Source organism: Eumetopias jubatus, unplaced genomic scaffold (assembly GCF_037043125.1).
Source record: "Eumetopias jubatus isolate StellerSeaLion01/CBP00866 unplaced genomic scaffold, mEumJub1_p1.0 scaffold_9, whole genome shotgun sequence".
NCBI classification, from domain to species: Eukaryota; Metazoa; Chordata; class Mammalia; order Carnivora; family Otariidae; genus Eumetopias; species Eumetopias jubatus.
Window position 1 is genome coordinate 99,309,611 of NW_028274815.1, and position 12,419 is coordinate 99,322,029.

A 12,419-nucleotide genomic window follows, 5' to 3' on the forward strand; every position below is an offset into this window, starting at 1 on the left:
TTGTGTCCCTGGTACCTAGTAGTGTCTTGAGAATTTCATTTCCAACTCCATTTTCTTTCCCCCCATACCCAGGCCTTTCTTTAAGGCCAAGATATAATGGGGCTCATGCCTAATTCTTACTCTCTTAGCAGCTGTCGCCTTATGCCAGGATTCTAAAATTACACGACAGTGCTATGGCGACTCATTTTTCTTTTCCCATTTATTAAAAAAGGAACAGAACAAAAAATTGCATTTGATAGATGTGCTATTAAAAACTACAAAGGTTTTTGGGCACTAAGTTAGGCTTTCTGTGGTTGCAAGTAAGTCACATCTAAGATCGTTACCATGGCCAGGGTGAAAAATTCCACCAATGATTACATTAGCAACTCCCCCAAACTTCTGTCACCAGGTGTGAGACGGAAATTGACCCTTCAGAATGGGTTCAGCAAAACCAGAAATGAGATGCTTGGAACAGCTCACTGAGCACAGATGCTGTGCTCAAAAGGATGCATAAAATGGGCAAAGCAACACTTATGATCTCCCTGGAAGGAAACTCTAAGACTCTCTGGAAGATGCCTCTGAAATGCATCATCTGCAACAGGGACTAAGAGGAGCGCTTCCAATGCTGGGGATTCAACCCCAAACCAGCATTTCCTGAAAGTGAGTTTTTGATAATGAACCTGATTTTCCAACCTGAATAGGAATTCTTGGGGAATGGGTGAGACATCTCTGAAAGACATCTATTTGTCTCTATTTGTCCATGTTTTGAGGTAAATACCCAAAAAGGACTAGTACTTCATTTTTTAAAAAGTGACAGGGCCCTCCTTGGGTAGTCAGTGGGCATGGATACATGTTAATTATCAATAATCATCTATGACATTAGTATCATTTTGTAACAGACATGGAGGCATTCAAATGAAAGTCACTGATACACATGGCTTCTGTGCCCAGATTTCTACTTGTGGTTCAGCAGAAACAACGCTCCCTCTTGGTCTGGAGAAGCTGAAGGAACATTCCTCCAACGCACCCCATACTTCTCCTTGGCAGCATATCACATTATCTATGTTACCTCTCTTTCCGGCAGAGGGTGGGGACCTGGAGCTTTGCCCTGAGCATAGCTTTGCTGCCTGAAGAACTCAACTGTGCTCCTCACTGTCACGTAGCTGAACTGCCATAGGTGGCTATTGATTTTCTGTCCCTGGTTGGTGTCCATTTCAACAATGCATGGTCTCAGGAATGGAAGGACATGGGGAAACCTTTTCTATGCTAGGATTAAAGAAACTGATAAAGGACTTTAAGGGAATCCTAAGCATTTAAGCCAGTCTGTCTCTGTCATTCCCCATGGGGGCAGAGCCTCACCTTGAGGATGAACTTGTCTCACACCACCTGAGATGCTCCTGCCTCTACTTACTTTTAGAGTCTGGAGCTGGAGTACAAGGGTGTGAGCTTTGGGGTCAGACACACTTAACAGCTCTCCTACTTAAGCCAGGAACTAATTCCTCTTAAGACTTGTGTAGTAACAATCCTTGCCTCCTAGGGTTGTTGCATATCTTGAATGACTTCATGTATGTTGACTGGCACAAGGTACATCCTGATTAAAATCTGGTTCAGCAGACGTGTGCTGGGGCTGACGTGAGCCAACTGACTATACCTCTTTTTCCTCAACTTCCGCCTTCATTGATCTCATGTTTGGTAGCTTGAACACCACCACAGTGGGTGTATTTACAATAATGAAATATGCAAACTCCCCCAATGGGGGGTTCCCTTCATCCAGAGAGTCGGTTTACCAGAACCTTATTGGTTTTTGGTATTCAGATTGTTATTCACTATCATTCACTAGCATTTATTTCTCCCAAGTAGCCTTTCACTAATGTCAGCTGCATTCATAAAAATCCCTCCAGCATTTCTACTTGCAATACAGGCAACACTGGGCAGAGGACAGGCAGCACTTAATGGTCTGGTTGGAGATCCGTCTTCGAGACCAACACGCCCGAGTATGAGATCTGAACTGAAGCCAGCCTCCTCACCAATGTCTGGCAAGGCCAGTGACACATCATGGAACCATTCTGCACAGAAATCCCCCATGATTTCAGTACTCCGATATTAGGAAATGGAGAGCAGTTTCCCAAGGCCATTCTGGCCTAGTGACTTAGCATCTTTGGGCCATTGAGTATGACTTTAACAGCTGCATCAAGCTGCTGGACACAAAACCCCCAGGAAACCTGATAAGACTAAGATCAGAACTGATGATCCAATTAAAGTCCCCTAAACCTCATATGCTGACTCCAACCTTGTGGGCTCTGCATTAGCATTAATAATGATTTTCTTAAAATCACTCAGTGGTATGGAAAGCTAGCTGCATCTCATTAAGAAGTCAACGCCCCCTGCCTAGAAATGTGTACTTATGGCACTTAGGCAAATGATCCTTAGCAAGATAAGGTCCTTAAACTGGCTGGATAAAAGGGCAGTACTCCCAACAGCTGAAGGATATTCCAAGGATACTTCACGTGAGCAGGATAAAGGAGAATAGCAAAAATTGACATTAAATTCATGGAATTTAATCCAAGGTGGGGTGACCGCTTAAAGTCTTTTTTCAACATATGGTTCTTTTAAGCAATAAGACATCTCTCATGGTCATGGGAATGGATATTCCAATTGAAATTTCACCTTGGGCTTTATGTTTTACAAAAGGCAAGCAGAGTCCTTGTCTCAGGTTGGATTTTCTCAGAAGACGCTGAGACAAGGGTTTGAGTGCAAATACTTCATTTAAGAAATTATCCCAGAAAGTGCCAGAGGGAAGTAGGGAAGGGAAATAGGAAAGGGAAAGCAGCCAATACTGGGTGTGAGCAAGTTCCACTGGGGACCTCTGGGTGATGATACAGAATCTCGTTGTCTAAAACCACACTTTGCCAATAGATACATGAAGTGTGTCTAGTCTGAATTGAGACATGAACGTAAAACACACACACATTTCAAAAACTCAGTATGGAAAAAAGAGAATGTAAAATATCAGGCTCATATCATTTTTATATTGATTACTTTTTGAAATGATAATACTTTGGATATATTACATAAAATAGTATTAAATTAATTTCATTTGTTTCTCTTTACTTTTTCTGATGTGATTACTAGAAAATCTGAAGTTAAACAGGAGGCTCCCATTTGAGGCTCCCATCCTATTTCTACTGGACAGCGCTGAAACATAACCTGCCTCATAGGTGTCCTGCTCGGGTCCACCAACTCTTGCCCATTGTTGGCTGAGGACTACTCCAGACAAATTAACTCCCTGGCACTTTTAGTTTGCTTTCCTCATCAGCAAACAACACTCAGCTGAGGGTCACAAGAACTTTCCTTAGACTGCTGTTGATATTATGAAGCGACAAGCAGGTACCAAGGATATACAGGCAGGGAACGGACAACTGTTATTACGGCAGTTTCCTGCTCCTGGGTTGTAGATCCTCCCTTGACTTCTCCTGCCCTCCGAATCCACTGCCCTGGGGAGACCAAGGGAACCATAAGACTCAGGCATGTTTGGACCAGAGAAGAAGCTGGAAGCTAGACAGGAGTTATGGTCATTGCTCCAGTGAGCTGTTATGAAGAAAAGACCTGTTGGTGTCTTTCCACAAAGATAGTGGGAGATCAGGGGAGGGAGAGAGACTTTAACTTAACCAGGAGAAAGGACCATTTTAACCAAACCTCAACTAACAGAGATCGTTTACCTCAGAATTTAAATTGCTCTCCATTAATGGAGGTGCTCAGATTGAGGTTGTTGGTGAATAATGGATGGCATTCTGGCATCGAACAGCAGGACACACAAAATTAGGACCTCTGAGATATCGATTTTAATTTTCAAACTTGGCCCCATTTCATGCCTAGAACAGTGTGGTTGCCAAAATGGGGAACATGGAGTTCTTATACTATGGAATTAAGTTCTATACCCTTCCAATATCTAGAGGAGAAAGAAAGGGATAATTTAGTGTTTACTAAGGTCCAAGAAACATTTCAGGTATGATATCTCATTTAATTCCCAAACAAGACTGTATGGTAAGAGTTATTGGCCCCAGAGGTATACCCTGAGGCCCAGAGAGAAAACTTTTGCCCCAAGTCCATAAATGGAGGAGCTAGGATTGAATTCAGGCCCTATTGATTCATGCATTCATTAACAAGCACATACTGAGTGGCCCCCTTAGGCCAGATCCAATGTTTGTGATCATTAGATTTCCCTCATCAAACACTGGTCTTTCTTGAGGCGTAGGCACACATCTTAGTTTCTGATAGTGAGAAAAATATATCATATGCACCAAATATATGTACCAAAGATGGCCATGGCAAGTTTTCAGGTCCCATGTGCCTCTACAAAACCTCACTGCTCCCCATCAGGAGACTGAGACTATTTTCTTTCCCCATGAGCCTGGGCAGGCTTCTTAATGACTGTTCCAAAAAGAGTTCTGTGGAAGTCATTCTGTGGGACTGCTGAGGCTGAAGCTTAAAAAGTTTACAGCTCCTGCTGGCTCACTTTGCTCTCTCTGGAGCCTGGCTGCCATGCTGAGAGGAAGCCCAGGTTATAGACAGAGGCCATGAATAGATGTTTCAGAAAACTGCCCCAGCTGTGGTCTCAGCTGAGAGTCCAAGAGCCGATATCAATCGCTGGCCAGACATTGAGTGAACAAATCTTCACAGGATTCCAGGCCCCCAGCCATTGAGGCTTCTTGATGAGGCCTTAGACCTTGTAGAGCAGCAGGATCAAGTCAGCCCTGCTATGCTGTCTGAATTCCTGAGCCACAGAATATATGAGCATAATAAGCAGATGCTTTAATCACTAAGCTTTGGGGTGATTTGCTACACAGCTCTATTCGTTATAACATCAGTTTCCATTTTTACCTCAGCTTTCAGAAAGCTGAAAGTTTACTGCTTAAATATGCTGATTGTATTAGCTGTAAGAGTTAGCACAACTACTTTCTTATTTTATGACCTTGAGTGTACATTTCTATTTTTTTGTCTTTTCATGCCAGTATAGTTAACATGCAGTGTTATATTCATTTCAGGTGTACAATATAGTGATTCAACAATTCCATATGGTACTCAGCACTCATCAGGGTAAATGTACTCTTAATCCCCTTCACCTATTTTATTAACCTTATTATGTTTTTCTTTGAAAAAATGTGAGGCATACATAAACAACACAATGGTCTTTTTCTATGCTCTATGAATAAAATCATTAATTTAATACCTGAATCTTCTTTCATGTCAACACCTTCTTCTTCATTATTATCATCTATTAAAAAAAGGGAAAAGACAAAGAAAAATTCATATGAAAGCTAGAAACCCCAGAATTCTCCAATCTAATAAAAATTCAAAGGCAAGAAAACACTGAGTAGAAAAGAGTAGTAGATCATGCATTTCTATTATCTTGTATTATTATGCTAAATTAGTGTAATGTAATGTAAATAGAATTAGAGCACAATTTTAACATCTAGGGTTTACATTTCCTTTTAAAAATTGTTATATCTGTCTAACAAAACTATATATGCAATAATTTGTTTTGCTTTTAAAGTTATGCACAGTCACTTCGGTCATTTCAAAAGGACAAAAAATAAAACACACTTTAAATGTCGCACTTTTTGCATCCATGGAAAGGATGCACCCTCGCCTGAAGTATCTAGAAATGTGGAGCTCGCCATTTGGGTGTTGGCTGACACTGTGTCCAATCTCTGCACTGCACAGTGAAAAGTGCTGGTTTGCTATACCTGCAAATCCAAATCTTTAACCGTGGAAGTTCAAGTGCCCCTCTCCCAACCCACCCCAGTCCTATCATTTCCATTTAATTCCCCTCATCCCAGTGAAACCCCTGTAATTGGGCAAGGACCCATGTGTCCTCTGTGCTCTGGATGACACAGTTGCTTTTTGAACTCTTGAAATGTTGTCATCTCTTCTCCTTCACTGTTGCTCACATCCAGGCAGTCCGAATCCTGTCTTCTTTCCATGTTTTTTCCTCTCTATTCACATCACTACAACTCAAATTCAGACTTCTCTATTTTGTGGTTTCTTAACCTGCTCTTCTCTTTTTCCCACTCCTGATTCCAAATCCTTTTACACATAGCTGCCAAATCAATCTTCAAATACAGCTCTAATTTGGTTCACAACTGTTCTGTGACTCCTGTTTGCCTAATGAGAAAGGTCTTAGACTCTTTGGGGGTTACACTCAAGGCCAGCAGTATCTGGTTCTGCCCACTTGCCTCGGTTTCCCCTCCTCTGTTCCACTCATGCTACCACCTTCACCCACGCACCACTTAATTCTGTTTTCTAAGATCTCTGCTAGTTTCCTCTACCCACCTCAGTCCTGGAAGCAATGCCTTCTCCATCTCTGTTCACACTCATCCTTCAAGGCCAAACTGAGGCACCATAACATCTGCTCCAACCAAGTTTGAATGAATAGTCTTCTCTTCAGTGTACCTTATTTTTAACGCCTTCTGAATATCAACTTTAAGGACCTTTGGGCTGAGGTCTGCAGACAGCTCCTCCACCCACCCATTCATTAGGCATGTGACCTTGGAAAAGTTACCAAACAGTTCTGTTCTGAGTTTTAGGTTCATCAGCTATAAAGTGGGATAATAATGCCTCCTACATAGAGTTGTTGCAAGGATTAAATGAGATAATGTTACATAAAGCACTAGGGACAGCTACTGAAATATTAAGTGCTATAAATTAGTTATTATTACCACCAAATCATAAGTCTACTTGTTAACATATCTGTCTGGCAGATGCCCATCTCTAGATCACAAATTCTGCAAAGTTAAAGACTATGTCTTATGTTCCTTTGTATTCCCTGGTATGTAATGCAATTAATTTTATACACTAAAATATATAAAGAAATTTCTGTGGAATAAAATTTTTGAGGTTTTATTTTTAATTTTCTCTGATATTTTAGTCAAATTAGAGAATTCTTGTGTTTGTATTTCCTATCTATCTCTTACATACCAGGACAGCATGGATCTATGTGATGATTTGCAAACAATGAGGACTCAGTAAGAATTTGTAATTTCCTCTCAGATATATGCTTTAAATTTAGTAATTTCTTAGCCAAATTTATTCAATGTGACACTCTTCAAAGTGCTAATTATAAATGAAGATTATAGATATACCAGTCACTGGGAATGAAAAATGCATTTAATTTGAAGTTTTAGGAAATAATTCTTGATGGCCATGGTTAATTTTTCAAGAAGTAAATTTTCTTCCATTCAAATCGTTAGAAACAGTAGTGATTTTCTATATAATTTCTTTCTTTCATTTTTTTCTATGAATAGAATTTTGGGAGAAAGAATGTCTTTCTCTTAGAAATATAATTTTCTAATCAAATGATTACCAAAATGTTACAAAGTAAACTCTTCACAGATTCTTCCCTGAACTTAATATATTTAAACAAAATTTTATTTTTCAGAGCCATCTAAAATATCTAGAGCCATCTCTTTGACAACAGACTTTCTGGAATCTCAGAGTGGGATGAAAAAGAGTCTCCACAGTTTCCAGGAAAAGATAGAGGAAGAGTCAAAGATCCCTTTGCTTGTCAACCATGTATCCATTTGTCCATGTGGCAAACACTCATTGGTAACCTTTTGTATGTGTGGCTTTATGTCTGGGGAAATAGAAAATATCAGATTATGAAGTTGTCTAGAAATTTATCATTAGTAAGGAAAGTAAGACATGCAGATACATTTGAACATATAATAGAGCAGTCAGTGCCATTACAAAAGATGTCAGGGGAGGGATAGCTGCTTCCAGGGACTATATAGACTATACTGATAGCATCATCCCTAGAATGTTCCCAGGTGTTGAAGGATCAGACTCGATATTATTATCCATTTATTCATTCATTTTCATTCATTTTTCCATATAGTGGTTAAGAGTATACCCAGGATCCAGATTCAGATCAGGCCAAACCATATATAGCTGTGCAATCGTGGGCAAATTATGTAAACCTATAACCTCAGCTTTCTTATCTGAGAAATAGGGATAATAAAAGTACTAACTTTCTAGAGCTGGTAATATGTAATACATGTAAAGTGCATACATGGAATGAGCATTCAATAAATACCGGCTATTAGTGTTATGGTGTCATTATTATTACTCCTTTTACTACTTAACCATTTATTGACCAACATCACATGTCGGAACGATGGAAGACCTTGAAGATAAAGTTGACATTCTATTCCCTCAAAAAGCTCACAAAGAAGTGGAAGCAGCAATCAGAAGAGGCAGTAACAGATTCTCTGATGCAGGTAGGCAAAGGTTTCACTGGGAAACAGACAAGAAGCAGCTAAGTCAGAGAGAAGGTCTATGAAGGATTTCCAGAAGAGGTGATGTTTCAGTTGAATCCTAAAGGGTGAGTTAGAATTAGCTAGGGGGAAGGAAGGGCTGCAGTGCATTTCTGGCAGATGTGGGTGCCCTGCCTACACCCCCTTGTTCCTTGACACTTCAGTGCTTGCCAGCTTGACTTCCAGCCACCAGCCCCTGGGTCTCTGCCCGAGGGCTTTCTCTGGGCTGCTGGAAGCCACTGGAGAAATATCAGGGAATTAACACCCCCAGGAGGGCAGCCTTTCACAAATGACTGCCAGGATTTGCATATAAGTACTCTAGTTCCCTTGCTTTTCAAGTGGGTCAATTCAGAAGCTTCTCCCAGAGTATTCCCCTCCCCAACTCAACCCTAGGATTGAGTCAATGGATACTTTAATTTATATTTTAACCATAGAGTTGAGGCTCCATATCTGGGCTCTCTATTCTCTTCCATTGGTCTATGTGTCTGTTTTTGTGCCAGTACCATGCTGTCTTGGTGATCACGGCTTTGTAATATAGCTTAAAATCAGGCAACATGATGCCCCCAGCTTTGTTTTTCTTTTTCAACATTTCCTTGGCGATTCAGGGTTTTTTCTGATTCCATACAAATTTTATGATTGTTTGTTCCAGCACTTTGAAAAATGCCATTGGAATGTTGATCAGGATGGCATTGAAGGTATAGATTGCTATGGGTAGCATAGACATTTTAACAATGTTTATTCTTCTGATCCATGAGCATGGAATGTTTTTCCATCTTTTTGTGTCTCCTTCAATTTCTTTCATGAGTGTTCTGAAGTTCCTAGAGTATAGATCCTTTACCTTTTTGGTTAGGTTTATTCTAAGGTATCTTATGGTTTTTGGTGCTATTGTAAATGGAATCGATTCTCTAATTTCTCTTTCCACAGGTATATTGTTAGTGTATAAGGAAGCAACTGATTTCTGTGCATTGATTTTGTATCCTGCCACATTACTGAATTGCTGTATGAGTTCTAGTAATTTGGAGTTAGAGTCTTTTGGGTTTTCCACATAAAGTATCATGTCATCTGTGAAGAGAGAGAGTTTGTCTTCTTCTTTGCCAATTTGAATACCTTTTATTTCTTTTTGTTGTCTGATTGCTGTTGTTAGGACTTCTAGTGCTATGTTGAACAATAGTGGCGAGAATGGGCATCCTTGTCGTGTTCCTGATCTTAAGGGAAAGGCTCTCAGCTTTTCCCCATTGAGAATGATATTCGCTGTGGGTTTTTCATAGATGGATTTTATGAACTTGAGGAATGTTCCCTCTATCCCTATACTCTGAAGAGTTTTAATCAGGAAAGGATGGTGTGTTTTGTCAAATGCTTTTTCTGCATCAATCGAGAAGACCATATGGTTCTTCTCTCTCCTCTGATTAATGTGTTCTATCACATTGATTGATTTGCGAATGTTGAACCACCCTTGCATCCCGGGGATAAATCCCACTTGGTCGTGGTGGATGATCCTTTTAATGTATTGTTGGATTATATAAGCTAGGATTTTGTTGAGAATTTTGGAATCCATATTCATCAAGTCTATGGTCAAATAATCTTTGACAAAGCAGGAAAAATATGCAATGGAAAAAAGACAGTCTCTTTAATAAATGGTGCTGGGAAAATTGGACAGCTATATACAGAAGAATGAAACTCAACCATTCTCTTACACCATAAACAAAGATAAACTCAAAATGGATGAAAGACTTCAATGGGAGACAGGAATCAATCAAAATCCTAAAGAACATAGGCAGTGACCTCTTCGACATCGGCCACAGCAACTTCGTTCAAGACATGTCCCCAAAGGCAAGAGAAACAAAAGCAAAAATGAACTTTTGGGACTTCATCAAGATAAAAAGCTTCTGCACAGCAAAGGAAGCAGTCAATAAAACAAAGAGGCAACCCACAGAATGGGAGAAGATATTTGCAAATGACACTACTGACAAAGGGCTGATATCCAAGATCTGTAAAAAGAACTTCTCAAACTCAACACCCAAAAAACAAATAATCAAGTCAATAAATGGGCAGAAGACATGAACAGACACTTCACCAAAGAAGACATACAAATAGCTAACAGACACATGAAAAAATATTCATCATCTTTAGCCATCGGGGAAATTCAAATCAAAACCACATTAAGATACCACCTTATACCAGTTAGAATGGCAAAAATTGACAAGGCAAGAAACAACAAATGTTGGAGAGGTTGTGGAGAAAGGGGAACCCTTTTATACTGTTGGTGGGAATGCAAGTTGGTACAGCCACTTTGGAAAACAGTGTGGAGGTTCCTCAAAAAATTAAAAATAGGAGGGTGGAGCAAGATGGCAGAGGAGTAGGAGACCTGGATTTCGTCTGGTCTCAGGAATTCAGCTGAATAGGGATCAAACCATTCTGAACACCTACGAACTCAACAGGAGATTGAAGAAGAGAGTAGCAACAACTCACTGAACAGAGAAGCGACCACTTACTGGAAGTCTCCTCTGGACAAAATGAAGAGATGAAAAAAATCACCTCAGCAAAAAGAACAAGAGGTAGTACCATCTGCCAGGGACCTACTCAGTATGGACATTAGTACGATGTCAGACCTAGAGTTCAGAATCATGACGTTAAAGATACTAACTGGACTTGAAAAAAGAATGGAAGTTATTAGAGAAACCCTTTCTGGAGAAATAAAAGAACTGAAATCTAACTAAACCAAAATCAAAAAGGCTATTAATGAGGTGCAATAAAAAATGGGGGCACTAACTGCTAGGATAAATGAGGCAGCAGAGAGAATCAGCGATATAGAAGACCAAGTGATGGAAAATAAAGAGGCTGAGAAAAAGAGAGAGAAACAACTACTGGACCACGAGGGCAGAATTCGAGAGATAAGCGATACGATAAGATGAAACATCATTAGAATAATTGGGATCCCAGAGAGGAAGAAAGAGAGAGAGGGCAGAAGGTATATTGGAGCAAATTGTAGCAGAGAACTTCCCTAATGTGGGGAAGGAAACAGCCATCAAAATCTAGGAGGCACAGAGAACCCCTCTCAAAATCAATAAAAATAGGTCAACACCCCGACATCTAATAGTAAAACTTACGAGTCTCAGAGACAAAGACAAAATCCTGAAAGCAGCTCAGGAGAAGAGATATGTAACCTACAATGGTAGAAACATTAGATTGGCAACAGACCTATCCACAGAGACCTGGCAGGCCAGAAAGGATTGGCAAGATATCTTCAGAGTACTAAACGAGAAAAATATGCAGGCAAGAATACTATAACCAACTAGGCTGTCATTGAAAATAGAAGGAGAGATAAAAAGCTTCCAGGACAAACAAAAACTAAAGGAATTTACAAACACGAAACCAGCCCTCCAGGAAATATTGAAAGGGGTCCCCTAAGCAAAGAGAGAGCCTAAAAGCAGCATAGATCAGAAAGGAACACAGACAATATACAGTAACAGTCACCTTACAGGCAATACAATGGCACTAAATTCATACCTTTCAATAGTTACCCTGAATGTAAATGAGCTAAATGCCCCAATCAAAAGACACAGGCTATCAGACTGGATGAAAAAACAGGACCCATCAATATGCTGTCTGCAAGAGACTCATTTTAGACCCAAAGACACCCCAAGATTGAAAGTGAGGGGGTGGAAAACCATTTACCATGCGAATGGACACCAAAAGAAAGTTGGGGTGGCAATCCTTCTATCAGACAAATTAGATTTTAAAACAAAGACTGTAATAAGAGATGAAGAAGGACACTATAACCTACTTAAAGGGTCTATCCAACAAGAAGATCTAACAATTGTAAATATCTATGCCCTTAACATGGGAGCAGCCAATTCTATAAGGCAATTAATAACAAAAGCAAAGAAACACATCGACAACAATACAATAATAGTGGGGGATTTAACACCCCCTGACTGAAATGGACAGATCATCTAAGCAAAAGATCAACAAGGAAATAAAGACTTTAAATGACACACTGGAACAAATGGACTTCACAGACATATTCAGAACATTCCATCCCAAGGCAACGGAATACACATTCTTCTCTAGTGCCCGTGGAACATTCTCCAGAATTGATCACATCCTAGGTCACAAATCAGGTCTCAA

The 12,419-nt window shown here is 40.0% G+C and overlaps 1 protein-coding gene across 2 annotated transcripts in view; it reads right to left on the bottom strand.

Moving 5' to 3' along the window:
* MACROD2 (mono-ADP ribosylhydrolase 2) overlaps window positions 1-12,419 on the bottom strand; it is a 2,087,069-nt gene that overhangs the window by 148,431 nt on the left and 1,926,219 nt on the right. For both annotated transcript variants that reach the window (XM_088026245.1, XM_088026244.1), the window contains exon 10: window positions 5,210-5,254. In XM_088026245.1, coding sequence (XP_087882371.1) covers window positions 5,210-5,254 — 45 coding nt within the window. The remainder of the gene's footprint in view (window positions 1-5,209; window positions 5,255-12,419) is intronic.